We start from the raw sequence: 19,229 nt of genomic DNA, 5'->3' as shown, positions 1-19,229 counted from the left end.
TTTGGCCCGCCCTCTTGGGCCGGCCAAACCGTCATGCACACTTGGAATGTTCCTTTCCTCTATTGCCTGAGGCTATTCTCCTGTTTGCTTGGTTTCTTTGGTACACTCCAACCTCTACCTGACGGTGTCCCGTTATTTTATTTGTCCTTGTGTGTGGCTTTATTTCCTGTTCCTCCTCCCACAGTGTATTTAACAGGAACTGGGCAGAAGAGCAGGGGTGTTGAATATGCCACAGGATAGTCCGGGAAGCAGCCGGCTCTCTTTCCGTGTGCACAGAGCTGGTTGTTGCAGCAGGAGCGGTCTGCGCATGCGCGTGCTACCGCGCGAGCTACCTACTGATGAGGGATCGGGTCTGCAGGGCGGCTCTTCCGAGACAGCATGCGGCGCTCGCAGCAGCACTGGGGCAGGCGAGACGTAGTGTCTGCAGGCTATAAATGGGAAGCGTTGCTGGCCTGGGTGCGTAACTGCTTTGGAGCTCTCACCCTGCCGGTTGGGACCCGGCCTCTGCTGACCACACTTGCTCTCTGTCGGAGCCTCGATACGGAGATGCCAGCATCCACCTCTCGGTCCAGCTGCGTGTGGGCGTCGATCGCTCGCCCTCTTCGCCAGTGTAGTGGGCTGGAGGGGAACTGGCCTGGGTCGGGTAGGTAGTTCACAAGCGTCTGCTTTTACTCCCACCCCACACCCATGCAAAACAGGCATCACCATGACATGGGCCTGCAATAAAAGGGTCTGAGCACACGTGTTTAGTGGGTTGTAGGGGAACTGGCCTGGGTCTGGTAGGTAGGCCAAGGCCAGACGGCACGTACAAGAAGGGGACACTCACTATACAGGTCTGGACGGGGAAGCTCAGTGCGACTTCCGCCCCTTTATTATATACTCTCTGGCCATGCCAGGCCAGAGAGTGATACATTGTGTGGAAGCTCATCCGGGCTAAGGGTCCGGGGTGCTGAATGACTTAGCGGCAACTAGACCGCTACAACATGCTCGTGGCGAGTGGTATGTGCAGTAAGCATGTGTCCATGTCCTTCGTTTATTTAGATTTACACTGTCCCACCTTCTAGACTCTGGCCTCCTTTCTCTCGTGATCATATCAAGTTTTGTGCTTGACCCCAATCTGTAGGCAATTTGACCACCAAAAGCACCATTAAATGACACAAACACTTGCCGTCCAGCGCAGCCTAGCTCAGCCAACGCTGCCACCCAGTGGACAAAGTCTTCCATTATTAAAAAGAAGTGCAAAGTGGATATGGTAAATACTTGCACTAAAAGTCACAAGCATTAGCATAGCCAATGGGCCTCGCCTTTAGGACCTTATAAGTGTCTAGATATGCAGCATGTTAGCCTGGGTCTGTTGCTTCCCTCAACTAACTCATGCTGGTGACGCAGGAGAATAGAAAGAGGTAATGTGAAATGAAGCTAAAAGTGTTTGAACTTACCTATGAAAGGTGCATGCTTTCAATAATTACTGTTCTTGATGTCATGGGCCAGATGGAAGGTCCAGCATGTGCAATCTTGGACTTCACTGGTTGGATAACTGAAGCTCAAAGCCTGGGCCTGCCTGCAGAAGCAACCTACCTCAGGGATCAGCTGTGACCCATGGAATGAACAGCTGTGACCCATGGAATGAACAGCTGTGACCCATGGAATGAACAGCTGTGACCCATGGAATGAACAGCTGGATGAACAGCTGCGACCCAGGGGATGAACAGCTGCGACCCAGGGGATGAACAGCTGCGACCCAGGGGATGAACAGCTGCGACCCAGGGGATGAACAGCTGCGACCCAGGGGATGAACAGCTGCGACCCAGGGGATGAACAGCTGTGACCCCAGCTGTTTGAAGATCTCACGCATTAGCACTTTACCGTGTGTATATTCAAATTAATCAGGACATGTACTGAAGTGACCTTAGTTTTAGCATGTGCTTATTATTTTAACAGACTGTGAATTGACTAATACTGTGCTTTTATATCATGTAATGGTTTTAATTAACGAAATCATGATTAATAAACTTTAATTTACGGTGTCTCCCGCTGGTGCTTGGGACCCGCATTCCCGACTCTAACATGAGCTTCTGTCTTGGTGAAAATTGTGAAATGCTAACTTCACTTCCTCGTTCGATTCATCCTTTCATGACTAACGAGGAGCAAACAACTCAGAGTAATATAATTACTGGTAAGTAATTGATTTAGTAATCACTTAATCACCATGTGCCTCCGCTAGATAATCCACTAAAATAAGGAGACTTCAGAATCAGCCTAAAGACCATTATTGTTACACTGAAAAAATGCGTGACTCAGCTAAGAAGCGCCGAGAAGCTACTCAACTCATTGAGCCGTTCTACATGCGTGACCTCACGCTCGCCCTCTATATTCCGCGTCATCGTAGCACATTTCACACTCTTCAGTGCACTTTGGGAACAGGAGGAGAACGTGCAAACCAAAGGCACCAGCCGAGAAGGCCCTCGCTCACATTCAAAGCAGCCCAGGGTGCCATGCTGCAGCCCCTGCGGTGTGACCAGTTACCTGAACACATCTTTGCATGTAATGCAATGAATCACACGCCACAAACCGGCAGCTCTCTGGGACACAATTATTGCCCACTTTACTTTACACACTGAATCTACCCCAGATGGGCGGAGATGGTTTATTCTCCACTCTCACCCTCAGAAGCGTCAGGTATAGTGTGCTTGAACAAAGGGGGGATGGGGGTTGTGGCTCTCGAGCTGGCACTGAGGAATGGAGGAATCATGCACGTGTCAAGAGGGACGACGTGGGAGCACTGAAAAGTCCATTGTGGGCGCTACATCACACATGCTGACACTGCAGACTTCTATGACTGGGTCAACTTTTTAGCCAGCGATTTCATTCTGGCATTTCTCACTTATTTTCTCCCACTTACAACAGCCCTCAACAGAATACTGGAAGTCCCAGGGCAAACTCAGGTCGCCTGCTACAACGCTCCACTTGTGCGCTACACCTGCACTTAACAAGAGTAACACTTTAGAATTTAGTCAACTGTTTAATTGCTTTCCAGGGTTCGGGAATGGCGCTCCATAATTGAAATTAAATAGAGGTCTGTATTACAAAAGGATTCCATAGACGTGCGGGCATAAGACAACGAGTGTTAACAGATTTGTTTTTAAGTCTCCCTTTGCGTGACTCTTGTGCTGAAAGAGGCATTCTAATGAGAGGTGGATTGGGCCTGATGGAACTGCCGTTTGCTCGTAGAATGTGTGGCGGTGCTCAGCCAGCATTGTATAACAAGCGGTCTTCACTTTTCAAGCACTCGTGCTTGTGGCGGCATCTGCCTTGCGGGAGTGAGCAGCAGTGAGCAGGAGCCATGTGTTTGTAATTAATGTGGTCGCACCACTGCTCGCTCCCGCAAGGTGGATGCCGCCACAAGCATGAGTGCTTGAAAAGTGAAGACCGATGCCTTAAGGCCCTCTCCTAGAGCCATGCATGCGTGCTGCCTAGGCGAGACCTAAAAACAGGGGGGAAAAAGAATGTAACATTAAAAAAAACATTAACTATGAACTAACAATTGCAGATATTCTGCTCTAGCTGGAATGGAAAGATTAAGTAGAAATCATGGGCCTCAACACCTCTGGAAACACAGACACGCCTGAATCTTACGCTCTTCACAAAAGAACAAACTACATCTATTAACAATCTTCAAAATTTATATAGTAAAAATGCTATTATAACTACTTGTTTATAACCCTATGTAATAAAGGGCAAAACAGAAAGTGTAGAATAAATACAAGAAAACGTATTAAGTGAAACCACCAGGTAAACCTAGGCCGATTCACACACCTTGCCACATCTACAATATGATAGTACCTCGACCTACTAAAAGCCAACAAGTTGAATTAATGCTAAAAATGTTACATCATCTTTTTAAGAATCTCCGCCAAGAATGTCCATTCCTTGGTCATCACGACTGAAACGGTCTGATTTAATGCTGCACCGTCAGCAGTAGCACCTCAACTCCTGCGAAACCCCCAAGGCCTCAATTCCTGCTCCAGTTCATACTTTTATCGTTTCCCTCTGACTCACATAATTGGGTCTTCAAACATCCAAAGCTCTTCGAAGTCTCGGCTGCATACGATTGAACTGAAAAGTGGCCTAACGCAGCCTCCTAGTACTCGCAGTCCTCCTGACGCAATTCACCACTGAAAGAATCCATCACATCACATACAGCACCCGTACTTCTACGAGAAGGCCTTAGGGCTGGCTAAACTTCAGACCCATCTTGGGTGTCTTGCGAACGTGGCCTGCCTGCCTAGCAGTGGTGGGTTCACTTCTGCATGTCCAGGGACGGGTGAACACGGATTGCTTCTGCACCTATAAACCATCCTGGGTGTAGCTGCACTTTAGGAAATTAGGCATTGACGTCAGAGAGTCACCTGCAAACTCCAGCGGACCAGGCGTTCTGCTTTTCTCATGGCCACGCCCACAGAGGGCCACTCCAGTCCTTCTGTACTATCCTTCCTTAAACCTAGCAGCTAGTTCGGGAAACCCTCTTTTACTGCTTTCCTACAGGTATGCACTGGCTCTACCGGTACTGACGTCTTACCTTGCATTTATGTATGTGGACTTATACAGCCTGAACGTAGCTACAAAGCCACGTATCCGTGTTCAGACGCCGGTCATAGAATACAAGAATGGATGACTGGGACAGGTGGCTAGGGGAGTAACTGCGTGGAATAGTGGGAGGGGAGGGGGAAGGGTGAGAGGCCAGGGGCAGGGAGATGTTGGGCAAATGTTGCCTTGATGAATGTAGTGGAACCTATGTCATATATGCCAATATGCTTCACAAGCTGCAGCAAATGCAGAACTGTGCTGCCCAGCTCATGTGATACCTACAGTGCACCCGTTTGGCCTTTTAGACTCTGCATTGGCTGCAATGAAACAGTGCATTGCATCCAAGAGTAGCTCAGTTATGGAGTGGACTATGGCATAGCAGGCAGCCACCTCAGATTGCACCCAATATACCAGTCAAGCAGCTACCTATGGTCTTTTCCATAAATTTGCCTCTATCTGCAACCAAAGTACAAACCCTTTGTTGGCAGATCCCATGTTTCCAAGGCTCATCGCTGTGATCACCCTAGTGCCGATATCAGCAACCCCCAGCTCAGCAGTAATTAGTTGCGCTGTGCAAAATAAACAATCCACACAAGATTTTGTTGGAGCCGCGAGCAGCCTCATAGTACCTATATAGGCAACCCTCCCCACCTTTGCAGAATCTAGCATACAATTGGAATAAATCACGCAACACCATTTTGTTGGGAAAAATTTGCTGCAGGTTTATTCCACACAAAAGTATGCCAACGTGGTGGGTTAACTTACTGGCGATCCAAAGGCAGGCAGCGGTGACTGACCTACGCTGCCGTGCCCGCCTAAAGAGCCAAAATTGCCCCGTGGCCAACCAAATCGGTGCTACAGGCAAGTTCCCAGTTGTTCAGGCTTACAACCGCCCAAAGGACTAGCGGGCGCCGACTATTTACCTCCAGGGGCCTGCCATAAAGACTCCTGGGGTTTGGCACAAGCACCCCTATTATGCCGACAAGGGCGGGGAGGTGCCTGAAGTGGCACTAGGGGCTGCCCTCTTAAGGGGCCCACTGCGTGCACCGCGGGCAGCCGCATTCTATTAGTCTAAGCCTGGAACATGACCATCAAAGGTTCAGAAGAGCTCCACATATCTACCGCTGAACTACTCTATCAGCCTACATTACTATCACAGGCTCTGCCATTCTACACTTTGTGTTCAGAAGTAACTTTACAGCGGGTAAAGAGATATATTGACTTAAAGCGTTTAAGGCAAAATAAACAAGCAAACACTCTTATGTCCGCTCTCCCTAAGTGTGTACTTCACTACCTCCAGTCACGCCTCATTGAATCCCTCAGTCATGTGATGCCACCGACTGTCCTTGGTTCTCAGAGTACTTGCAAAAGACAACTATTGCTGCATATGCTGGGTGGGTGATGCCATGACACTAGTGGTGACGAACTAAAGAAGATCCGGTGAGATTTGACGGAAGTTTGATTGCGAGATCTGACTCTTGGATACAAGTCCACCTCAAGGAGGAAATGGAGTCCAGAGGGAAAACTATGTTCACGCAAAAGTGCCTACCTTAAAAGTGAGCAGAATGAGCTTGGCCACGATTTCTACCTCTGGTAACATCTGAACTGTGGATTGTGAACAGATTTTACAAGTCATAGTAGAAATGGACACTACCGTGTTATCCCCCCTTGGATCCATATTTTTGTTTCTCCTCTTTCCACCTGGATGCAGTTCAGCAGCCATAGAGTAGATTGGACTCATTAGGATTACGGTCTGTTACCAGATTACTCCATGTAATCAAGGATGTGAACAATCGCTACAAATCTCAAACGAAGAGCTAAAGCAGGAGCAAGTTGTCCCTGGTGACACGCAGACTTATGGTAGGTAACCTTCTCTGAATTGTGCTGGGCTGCAAGGCTGTCTCATGCAGGACTTGGTGTGATTTCTAAAGGAATGTCTGGCCTTTACAGCTTCCAGCCTGCATACAACCCATTTTCGCATGGCCGTACTGTATTTCATCATCGGATTGACCATACAGCACATCAGGGAGTGCCAAGTGACCCCTGTGAGCTGCCAGTCACACACAAGTATCTGCACATGCCATTTCAGTCAGTGTACTGATATGTAAAACGTGATTATGAGCTGGCCTCAGTTTTGTCGACTTTCAGTCCCCATTGCGGTGATTGTTATTTATTCAACGTTGTTTATTATAGGCCACTGTAGAGGGCTATACCGGATGTTAAAGGCCGTGAATCAGAGTCCAGATTACAGATAGGACAAAGAGCTTACAAAACCAGGAAGACTAAGGTATTAAAAAAAGAAGGGAGAACATACATTGTAGGGCTTTTTAATTCTTTACTTGTCAGTTTTCCGAGACTAAATTAGTACTATGAGAAGCCTGTATCTTAGGACCCTTTTGAGTATGACCCATATGCCTCATGAACTAATATATTAATAAGGATCAAAAGAACTTAAGGTACTTTCAGTTAAATACACCATTTCTTCTTACGTCAGTGCACTCTCAATTCTGACTAACTTTGAACCCTAGTAACAGAACATACACCATCTGACATTAGCATTATTAGACACTGCCAGCCACACAACTCACTTGAGTAAGTGTAGAGTTAAGGAGCACATGTGCAGTGTTTCCATGTGAGTGCTGTGTATTTACTTATAGTGTGGCACCTCACACAAGGGTTAAGTAACATTTGGTAATCGATCATAACATAGCTTAATATTCCAGCCTTGAAAAAGCCCTAGGCTTACATAGCAAAGAAAAGTGGGAGAAACACGTGTTGGCTGCACCTGGATCAACTCGAACAACACTTCAGAGGTCTGTAGCTAGATATATCCTTGGAATGCAATAAGGATTGGGTAATTATCTTAAAACTGCTGAAATTGACATTCTGAGAAATTATTCAACCATCATCAAGGCACTCTATTGCACAACATGGAAAAAAAATCTGTTCGATAGCCAGTATTCAAAATGAAGATCTCTTGTGTCTAATATCCAAATCACATGTTCAACTACTTACAACTGTGCTAATACAAAGTATATCCATCAGGGTATTATAAATGTGTACATATTCTGGGAAATAAACACTATGTAGTAGAACAAACCGTAGAGACAACTGTACAGATTCTGCCATGGGAAACAAAAATTAGTCTTTTTAAAAAGGCTATTTTTCTGCATTTGGGAATGAGTCGTTGAGGCCTTTTTCACAATCCACAGAGGTCAGTTTGACTCATTTTTCGTGTACCATCAAGTGTTATTGTCAAGATTTTTTTTCTCAGGGATGATACCAAGAATGAAAACAGAGAGAAAATAAGCAGTTACCTCTCCATGTGGGTATCACCCATTCTGAATAATTCTTAGGCGGCACCAGTACTGTAACTTTAGGGGTCCGGGAAACATTGTCAAAAGAAATTGTCAAGCATATTGTGGTTGAACTGGATTGTGAAGAAATCTCTGAAGATACTGCTTTTAGAACAGGACATCTTGAAATCAGTTTCTGAACCTGCAAAATAGCGTTAGTTTAGTTATACAAATGCATTGCATTTTGTTGCCGCATTAATTGTGGGTTTGCCGACAGATTTTCAGCTGCGCATTTGTAAAAATTGACGCCATCTAAACGAATCCCTTTAGTTGAATATATTCTAAATTTTATACAACGCACTTCAAATAATCTGCTAATCCCACATACAACGAGCATTTTCAAATCCAATAGACCTGCTTGCATTTTGGGTTTCACCTTCGCATTAAAGAAAAGCCTGCAGCTGTGACAGAACACAAAACAAAAAATGCGCCTTTCTGTTAACAATGCATCCATAAAACAAGGAATTTAATGTGTGACAATTCAGTATACGTTTGAGATGTAAAATAGTCCCTCGGACATTATAATACAAGCACTCCATCTGTGGTGGAATGATTCACCAAAAAACCAGTAGGAATAGGTGATGAGTATTATTCCTCTGGGTGAATCAAAGCCCACTCTGCATATTTTAAAGAATTGGTAACAAGAGGTATTACAGCTAGGCCATAAATCCAGATCTAAAACAGTTGCACGTGTTACTCTAAAACATACTGCATCATATGAAGTGGATGTCATCAGAGACATTTCAAGGTAGGGGCAATTGCCCAGGCTCCTCCCCTTCCAAGAAGCCTCTGGCAGAGTAAAGTTCTTCTCTTCTGTTATTTCTCTATCTCAACCTTTAACATTTCATTCAATATTGTTGGGCACCATTGGGCGTGAATGATCAGAAAATGAGAAATACAATTCTAGGTTGTTCTGAACATGGTCCCCCAAAGTATTCCGTGCACGGGTCCTCAAAAGCCTTTATGGCGACACTGGGTGGCATTCTGATGCCTAAGGATGAGGCAAAACATTCTGTTCAAAAGCAGAATCTGAAGAGCCCAGGTCATTTTGCTACTGTTATCCCTCTGTGAATTATGTTGCAGTCATTCACTCCCGTGCTGAAATCATTCACTCCTGCTCCACAAGATGCGGTCCGTCGTATTCAGTTTTCATCCAACCCAACTGGCCAAGACAGCAACCAATGTGTTCACCCAAAACAGGGAGGTTTACTGAACAGGTGTCAAAGACTCTACCAACAAGGGTGGGAAGCATTGCACCGGGAATGATGTACCCATGAGCAGATGACTCAAAAGGCAAGGGAGGGCTTCATTTCATCGCTCATTATGCGGGCCTTGAGGCGCTATTTCACCCACCTCTTTAATAGACACCACCTCGAAGCACTGTAGTTAAGTGTATTAATGCTAATATCTGTTCATATCTGAAAAACGTCCTGAATGGAGAGGACTTTTCCTTTTATAAAAAAAATAATAATTAAAAAGCGAGAGGGAATAAACGAAAAAAAAAAAAATGTGCACATCAGTAATACGTAATACTGCAATCTCTAAGCCAGTTAATTTGTTTAAAAAGGGTGAAATTGCCATTATTTTTATATTTCGGTTTAAAAAAACGAAAGAGAAAAGAATTACACCATGTACCCTTGCAATCGTTCCAGTAGTCATACCGTGCATATATTTCAACAGTCAGCTAACAAAGAAAATGAATAAAAATGCAGCAGCATCCAACATAAATGACTACAAAGTAGCTCTTCCTAGCCCTAAGCCACGGAAATGCAGATCGAGCACCAAAACTGTGTACTAACAATTGAACCAAACAAGTTTCAGTCAATCACAGCCGGTGATTAATTTGCCAGTACCTCTTCGATATGCAGCTTGTTAATTTCTTTTACACATTTATCGATGGTTTCAAAATAAACGTAGGCCAGTGTGACATGCCAACATGCTCTCACCTCATCAATTGAAGCACCGTATAGTCAGTGCATAATTTGTAAAAACAAAACTACTAGAGTCCGTGTCAGGAGGCCATTGCACAATGCACCATCCATTGCCCTTCCATTGCAGCCAATAAACGGTACGAACACAACTACTAACCATCACACCCAAACAAAAGTGACAATTCAGACTATTTCAGGCTCCCAAAGCTATAAGAATGCCTAGGAGGCAGGTATTAGTCATTTTAAGGTATGTGAATCAATAAACAACTGTTTTTGTGCTCATCTCTATATTGGGAAAACAGTGCCACCCTGTGGTAGATTGTGATAAGTGCTGGTGTTGACAATTAAGTGCCAATGCTGAGCACCGGAAACCACTGTTCAAATGAAGCACTTGCTCTAGTCACTGATGGCATCAGTTCAAAACAACTGAGTCATTAGGGTCGAACAATTATGGTCCTCTTCCATCTCCAGCTATGAAAGTGAAGAATCTGGTGGATATCTTTGATGGACAACTCCGTTTTTCCGAGCAAATAAATCATGTCACATCTTCCTGCTTCAACCTACTTAGGGTTCAGAAAAATGTTTTTCCGTTTATCCTTTTAATTCCTTTAAAAATGGTCACTGTGGCCCTCATTCTTTCTAAAATTGATTATTGCAATGCACTCTATTTAAGAATTCAAAACCGCTTGCAATTGAATTTTCAATCTTTGCAAAATGCAGCAGCTCAGCTGCTCCTAAAAATTCCTAATTTCAGGTCCATTACGCAGGGTATTTCTGGCTTTCACTGGCTTCCTGTTTATGCGAGGGTCAAATCATTAAGCTTTGTGCATGGTTCACAAAGCACTTCACAAAATGAGCCTTCTCTATTTTCAGAAGGTCTTTGTGTGGCACATCCCTAATTGTAATCTTAGATCTGGTTTGGCTGAATTAGTGGCTATTCCAAGAATTCACAAAGCTAGATGGAGAGGCAGAAGTTTCCCTTTTTGGCATGCAAGCTTTGGAACACTATACCTCTCTCTTTGAGATGGCAACTGAATCACACTTTAGGAAACTGCTAAAAACTTGGCTCTTTTAATCTCTTACTAATTTGTCTCTCTAGGTCTTTTCCTTTTGGGTTTCTTTTTCTTTAGCATTCTTGCGCTCTATAAAAGTTTTTCTTATTTTAGGGTGCTAAAGAGGGGCAGCTGTTTACAATGGCACTCGGGTGGAGGGCTGCAAATGGTCCACTGCTCCTAATTTGTGGTTGTCTACAACCACCCAGCCAGAGGAAAGAAGGACCCATTTTCGTTGCTTACATTAGGGCCCATAGACTGATGATGAGCTAAGCTACACATATGGTTGCAAGTGCGCAAGCGAAGAATAGCAGTACTTTCTGGTGGACGGTTTTCTCCTCAGGGAACAATGATAGTTTTGTTGTTTCAGGGAATCCCATGCTTCAGTTTTAGATGAAGCTGTGTGTTAATCCTAGTTAGCATGTTAGGTATTGGGCTGATGTGGTGCAGACGCACAGGGCTCTCCTTTGTGGAAGATAGCATTATGGCTGCTCTCAAGCCTCACATCAAAAGAGAAAAACGCCCATAAAATACACTCTTGAAATCAAATATTGTGTATTGAATGGCCGTGGAAGATGATCCAGCACGATGGGTAATGGTAGCTGGAGAGACCCACATAATGAAGTCAAATTAGGCTCAGCAAGGAGATGTGGCCCAGCAGGGTGAGCTGGCCCCTTTGTAATCTGGAGACCTCGGTTCGAATCCTGACATCGGCTGCTAGAGTCAACATCATATGTTTCTGGACAAATGAATCAATCCGCACTAAATGTGTGTCGAATGGTAATTTGTGTTATCCCCTTTTCATGTCCTTGATCCTGTAGATCAGCTCCTGAACCCTCACATGATGTGCAGTGCTCCCTTGCTTCACATCAGTTGGCAGTATATGGCACAATGTCCAGCCTGCACAAGGAGCAACAGTATATGGTCTTAAACTCCCACCTCTGTGATGCCCACTAAGAGGTCCAACACAGTCTTCCATTGATATAGCCCTAGGTGTGCACCCCTAAGGTTGTCTCTGGTTATCCGAGGCAAATCTTTTCAGAACGAGTTCCAAAGCTTGACAATCATCTAGGAAAGTAATTCTATTGGTGTCTAAAGATGCACTTGTATGTGAGAACATATGCCGTACTCAACAATGGGAAACAGGGGCCTGGCGCAGACTGTAATGGCAGCGTAGCTTTGGCAGGGCCCGCAGCATTAACTTCAAAATCCGGCATTGATCTGCAACCCTACAGGCAACACCGGTGCTGGTCGGACCCCTGACGGTGCGGACTGGCGGTGGGTCCGATCCTGCGGCTCCAGCTGATCGCAACACCTGAAAATCCGGGCCTTGAAGGGACAGCACAGAGCAAACCCGAAATTGGCGGTAAAGGGCGGAGTCACGTCACGGACAGAGTGACCCTGAAGCTGGGGAGCCGCGCTACGGCCTGAATTGGCAGTGGACACTGGAACCCCTAGGAGGCCCACAGACAGTGCTTAATTTGTGCCGGTGCTTTCCGGTGCCTAGCACCGGCACTTATTTCTCAGGGCCGGGTCTACGTCATAAAATATTTCAAATTGAATGCCTCTTTGATGCATGCCTTATTAAGAGGCACATTCCGCCTCCCTGGGAGGGACTGCCTGAGACCGAGAACACACAGTGGAGCAGTGCTTGCCCATGATCCTAAGGCTGATAATGATTGTTCTTCTCCCTGGCTGTAATCATGTACCTCCTGCCTTAAAAAACAACGCAGCGCAGCCTCCAGGGCAGATCAGCCTTCTTCTCAAATGGGCAATTTCCCCCACGCTCTAACTTCCCCCGCCTCTCCGCTTCCTGCCCCCGCCATGGTACTGACCTGAAGTCACTCGAATAGCAGCAAAAGGCGGGCATTTTCTTTACTGAAAGGAACGTTTGAAAATAAATAATACTGACCTGCTCCTCCTGAACCTCTTAGGAAGGTAATGTGAACTTTCCAATAGATTTCATTTCTGCTGTGAGTCCCACCTCATGTCGGGCGTGATAAGTTTACTTCTGCCTAACAAAAGGTCATTCGATTTACAACCCATAGAAGGCAAATCATATCCTTATGAGACTACAATGTGAGTTTTGGGAATGCTGTGGGCCCGGGAGGGAGAGACTATTAGGCGCTAACACCACACAACCCCTCTTTAATGGTTTATTCATTGTTGGGGACCATAGGCACTCTGCTATTGGGGTGGTGGGTAGTTCTGAACCTACTAGGCAGGGATGCAGGGAAGGGGGATGGATTTGGGGGGAGAGGAGGGTAGGGAAGACGTTACCAGTATCTGGTTTCTTTAAATAGCAATGTTGTTTATATTATAGTTCTAACAGTTATTGATCTACAACTGTCACCGTATATCCACTTCAGAAATATGCGCATACTGACCTTCACACCTGGACATGTCACGACTACAAGCATACCCAATGCCGTCACTCGACCCCAACGGCACAACGCACCACACGGCTGCCGCTATCCTTCCTCTATTGGAATGTCAATGGCCTGAGAGACAAGATAAAACGGGGGCTGGTATTGCAATACTTAAAACGCATATCACTGGCAGTTATAATGCTACAGGAGACGCACTTAACGGGCTCCATGTGTAAGGCCCTAGATAGATGGGGGTTTCAACTAGTGTCACATTCGGAGTTCACCACTGGATCCCAGGGGGTAGGGATTCAGATATGAAAAAGGTTTCCCCTTATTATCCATCGTAATTTTAAAGATGACCAAGGCCGCTTTACAGCAATCTCGGTTCAATGGGAAGGACGTAGGATCAATTTTGTATCTGTCTACATACCGCCGGCGCTGCAATCCCCCCCCCCTTCAAGACCTGGGTAAATTTCTCCTAACGTTGCCAGAAGGGTACTTAGTAGGAGGCGATTTCAACATGACCGCAGATGACGCACTAAACCATAAACCTATTCACCCACAGCATCGTGCCAGCTCACCTCTGGCCGGATTCTTAGACGCTAATGGCCTGCTAGATGTGTGGAGGTTTCAAAACCTACGTGAGAAACAGTACACATTTCACTCAGGTGCTCACAATAGTCTTTACCGTATGGACTACATACTTGTAGTAACAGACAGCTTCGGCAAGCTAGGCAAAACCACACATTTGCCCTGGGGAATCTCAGATCACTCCCCGGTTAAAGCTGAAACGTTGGCACACTGTACTGTTCAAAGTCGTATGTATCCCATCTATCCAGGGTTTCTCCTGAACTCTAAGATCAGGAAGGCCTTAATCACGGCAACCACACACTATTTTCAAGACAACGAAGCGTCAGTCTCCTCCCCAGCGCCGCTGTGGGAAGCATACAAGCCAGGGATAAGAGGTCAGGCTAGCTCACTCATTGAGGGATATCAGAAGGGGAAAAAACGAGAAATAGAGGCCATGGAGCATGAGTTAGAGCAATTAGAATCCCAACAGGCAGTAAACCCCACAGATGGGAACAGTCACACACTGCGCATGCAAAGACAGGAATATCGAGAATATCTCCGGGCTGATGCCATGTCCCGTATCACAGCTACCCAGCACCGGATCTACGAATCTGGGAGATAAAGCGGGCAAGCTCCTTGCATGGCTCGATAAAAGGGAACAAGCACATAGATGGATAGTGCAGATTTAAACGGATGAGGGCGAAATTACATCTGACCCACAACGCATAGTCAATACACTGGCACAACACTATGAGCATATACACTTCCACGAATACCACTACTGTACTGGAAGCACTTGCGTGGACGAACTCATAGAAGCTATCACCAAAATACAATCTGGAAAGGCCACCGGTCCAAATGGTATTCTAATAGAACTATATAAATACACGGCAGATAAAGTAGCCCCATACCTGTTACGTATGTATGAAACAAGTCAGGACATAGGGACACTCCCCAGAGATCAACGGCTGGCTACTATTGTGGCCATACCTAAGCCGGGTAAACCAGTGGAGGAATGCACATCATATCGGCAGATTTCATTAATGTGGAAGGGAAAATATTGGCCAAAACGCTGGCGCTCTGGCTTGCGCCATATCTCACCAAACTGATTCACCCAGACCAATCCGGTTTTATGCTGGGCACAAACACTGCTCTAAATCTTAGACGCCTACACGGAGTGCTGGGCAGAAAACACACCATATTGGAAGATGCCGCTGTCCTCTCTCTGGATGCAAAGATGGCCTTCGATTCGGTGGAATGGGCCTTCCTCTTCGCGGTCCTCCAACATTTAGGATTCTGTCCGAAATTCTGCTCATGGATACATTTACTTTATACCAACCCCATAGCACACGTAGTTGCAAATGGTCACATATCAAAGGACTTTGCCCTGGGTAGACAAAGAGTCTAAAGTGGAGGAAGGAATGGGAGGACCGTATCTCCCTCTATGCCGATGATGTATTACTGTATATCACCTCACCCATGCGATCCCTCCATGCAATACTTAATATTTGCGCAGTGTTCGGCTCGGTATCGGGATATGCCATTAATTGGGACAAATCGGTACTATGCGTCCTACATGGAACATCCCCACGGCTGCCGAGAGGTTGCAAGGTTAAGATAGTCATGAATAATTTTAAATACCTAGACATACATGTCACCTCAGATCAAGACTCCTTTTTTGCCCTTAACCTACAGCCCCCCTTGCAAAAACTGAAACGGGATATTAAACATTGGAAGGTACTACCGCTCATGCTGTTTGGTAGGGCGGCCCTATTTAAAATGATGGCCCTGCCCAGATTTCTGTACGCCCTGCATAATACGCCGTATCCAGTCCCTGACACATATTTTAAAGCAGTGAATGCAGAGGTTGCAGCCCTTCTATGGGACAGCAAACCAGCCAGAGAGGCTGCACATAAACTGACGCGGAGTTGGTTCGATGGTGGGATAGCCCTGCCGGATGTAAAAGCGCATTACTGGGCCTCGCAGCTCACGGTTATCAACCAATGGCTACATGTACCAGACAGATCCCACGTACCACTTGGACAGAATGACCCTCGGGAGCGGAGGGGTTAATAGAGCCCTCTACAACCAACGAAAAGCCTGTGACTTCATGGGCCCAGCGATGCACACTATCCACATATGGCATACGGTTAACCGACACATTGGGTGGGCTGGTAGATTCACACAACACACACCCTTATGGGACACAGGCCGACTAGGAACATTAGGCAACAGTAAAGGGTTTCAAAAATGGGACCTGATCGGTATCTCCCGGTTGGGGGACCTTTGGCGTAATGGAGAGGTGGTAAGTTTTGCCTACCTGCAAGAACAGTACACTATGGCCCCAAGTGAGGAGTTCAGGTACATGCAAATAAAACATGCTATAGAGGCAGTCCTCCCTCCTGCCGAGACTCTTCCAGAGTCATCACCTCTAGAGGACCGGTTACTCTCAGATCATCTGTATAAGCGAGCGACTTCACTAACTTATAAGAAAATCATCAATAACCGGGCAGATCCACTTGTCCGGCTCAGGGAGTTCTGGCCATCTGAGGTGGGGGATATGGAGGACCCTGACTGGCGAGAAGCCATAGCGTCGCCGAAGGAGGTGGCAATCTCCTCTAGACTACGACTAGGGCAGTTCAAAATACTACATAGGACCTATTACACCAGGGTGGTTTTACACAAAATGGGGAAGACCCCGGATCCAGGCAGCCTATGGCAGTGCAGTGACATAGGTACCTTCTATCACACCTTATGGGGCTGCACAAAACTTGGACCATACTGGGAGACAGTGGTAAGAACCATTACAGAGGTTACAGGGAAACAAGTCCCACTAGAGCCTAAATGCTGTCTTCTTAATGTGTGGGGACCTACATATCTTACTCACACCGAACAATAATGGGCAACGACAGGCATGATAATAGCCAAGAGAAACATTGCGCAAAAGTGGGGGATTGAGACTGTACCATCTGTAATGCATTGGGGTAATGATATGGATATAATCATGGTAGCGGAGAAGGCCTCATTTATTAATAGGAAATGCCCCAAGAAATGGGGAAGAATCTGGGGAAAATGGAACACATATAGGGGAGACATCTGTACCCTCCCAGATGAAGAGAGCGACTCAGACGACGATGTGTGACAGTGGTGAATGCATGTGTGAATTAGCAGGTGCGCAAATGTATTGACCAAATGTAAAGCAGTGATATTAAGATGGTAAATTGTACATGTAGATCTTTGTTGTTGTCAATTAAAAAAAAAAAAAACAATGGGAAACAGGGTTTACAACTCTGCCATTACATCGCGTTCCTATTACAACGCGGTTCTTACAACAACCGCATTGTTAGAACGAGATGCCTTTACATCGCAAGTCATTAGATTGGCTTTCTGTAGGGGGCGCTCTAACCTAAGGAATAGTATAATTTACTATTCCAACACCTTCCCTACTGTTGCGCAGGCTGGAGATGGAATAGTAAATTCTACTATTCCCAAGTCCAGCGCGCCCCCTACAGCAAGTCGATCTAATGATTTGCGATGTAAAGGTATTGCGTTCTAACAACGCTGTCGTAGTAACAACCACTTTGTAATAGAATGCGATGTTATAGCATGCAATGTAGCATGCTATATTCCTCAACAATATACCTACTAGCAGTAGGTACCATACATGTCGGAGGGCTAAATGCCCATCTCACTGCCAAACATCAGTGTCAATGTGGCATTATTGGCCAGTAGAAATAAATGTTGTCAAACCTTAGTTAACACTTGCTGCCATAGGTTACCAGCGGTTTTACAAATGATAAACAAAGATGGCACCAAGCGTGCCCAAGTTTTAATTCTTATAATTAAAATAACCCTACCTACTCTTATTTGCAACTCTGAGTAAAGAAGGGCAGCACTTTGCAAAGGGATTGTGATAGGTTCTCAATCTATCATATCAGGAACACTCGTGACCACTAGCCTGCAACAGAGTCCGCAGCCCTGCTGGATAAACTCAATGGAGGATTAATTGACGTGAAGCGCTGAAGGCCTCAACCAGAGGGTTCTGAAATACACTTACGCATCTGACCCTTTTGGCCACAGAAATCACAAATGGGAACAACTACAGACCGCCAACTTACGCTCCTATCCTTGATGTCATACTGACCTGCTTGAACCTTTCACATTCACTTTTTCCCTTAAGGTGTATTTTTAAATGTTTTCTTTTCCTACCTCTAGCAATGTATGTAGCAAATTATATACCGTGAGCAAAGAAAATCCTATTTGCAGTTACTTATTACATCTGGCATCTTGTATCAAGGAAATGCAAGCAGTACACATGAGAAAACTCTGAGATGAAAGTTCTTACACAGGTCTTGACAGTGTCCAGTACTGACTGCTGGGTCTTGGGATGAGGGTCACCGGAAGAGTTGGAAGGCACCCAGCTGATAAGACCAGGAATGAGTAGGTTTTCCCCAGCGAGGGATTCATTGTGATACAGAGCTGAATAAAAGGACAAAAAGTTAGGTCTAAGTCAACCTTTAGACACAAGCTTTGAGTAGGCATGCGCAGATAAGTAAAAGACAGCTGGTTTGTATATGCAATATCATTTCCCTTCTCATCACAGATTGCTCTTGCATTAATGTCAGCTTTCCCAGTGGGAATATGGGTTAGAGAACAGCCCAGCCACCCTCTTCACTAAAGCAAGAAGAGGTTTACATTGAAATAAAAATATTGAGCTAAATATTGTGCTTCCGCGTTTCTCACGAGGTCAACAACCAGCAAACAAACACGAGAAATATTTCTTTAAAACGTATTAAAATGATTTATTGTTAAGTCAGTGAATCTGGTAGTAAGTAATTAATTATTAGACAATGCTTATATCAATCTAGGCTCCTCCACTTGAAAGAGGAGGAGAATTTCTGTAGCATTTCTGCAAACATTTCCAATAAAACAAATATTCTGGCATCAGGGGACCTTTAATTCTGAAAGTACTTCGGCATTCAGTTTGCCGTCCTGAAGAAAGAGGGGTCTTTCTTCAGGATAGGAAACGGATTGTCGAAGTACTTTCAGAATAAAGGTCCCCAATGCCAGAATATTTGTTTTATGGGCAATGTTTGCAGAAATGCTGCAGCCTCTCCTTCCGAACAGTTTCTTAAACTTATGCATCTATGCTGAATGAGAGAGGCTGTGGTGTGGTCTGTTCATCATCTGCCTTTTTGACGGTACAGATTCATGAGAACCTCAGATTTAACTCAGACGTAACTTTGCAAGAAGCCCTTCAAAACCATTCACAATTTCCTAAAAAATATTGTAAATGAGTCACTTGGTAGAAAGCCAATTTACTACATCTCATGTACTGCTCTGAGGTCTGCTACAGTGCGTTTC

The 19,229-nt window shown here is 45.3% G+C and overlaps 1 protein-coding gene across 4 annotated transcripts in view; it reads right to left on the bottom strand.

Moving 5' to 3' along the window:
* The window catches only part of LOC146855927 (uncharacterized), a 651,622-nt gene that overhangs the window by 321,926 nt on the left and 310,467 nt on the right, over positions 1–19,229 (bottom strand). For all 4 annotated transcript variants that reach the window (XM_085653872.1, XM_085653873.1, XM_085653876.1 and 1 more), the window contains 2 exons: positions 18,211–18,344; positions 7,905–8,085 (listed from right to left, as the gene is read on the bottom strand). In XM_085653872.1, coding sequence (XP_085509998.1) covers positions 7,905–8,085; positions 18,211–18,344 — 315 coding nt within the window. The remainder of the gene's footprint in view (positions 1–7,904; positions 8,086–18,210; positions 18,345–19,229) is intronic.

Source organism: Triturus cristatus, chromosome 4_1 (genome assembly GCF_964204655.1).
Source record: "Triturus cristatus chromosome 4_1, aTriCri1.1, whole genome shotgun sequence".
Taxonomy (NCBI): domain Eukaryota; kingdom Metazoa; phylum Chordata; class Amphibia; order Caudata; family Salamandridae; genus Triturus; species Triturus cristatus.
Note: the sequence above shows the minus strand (reverse complement) of the source record. Positions and strands in the feature narration are given on the sequence as shown.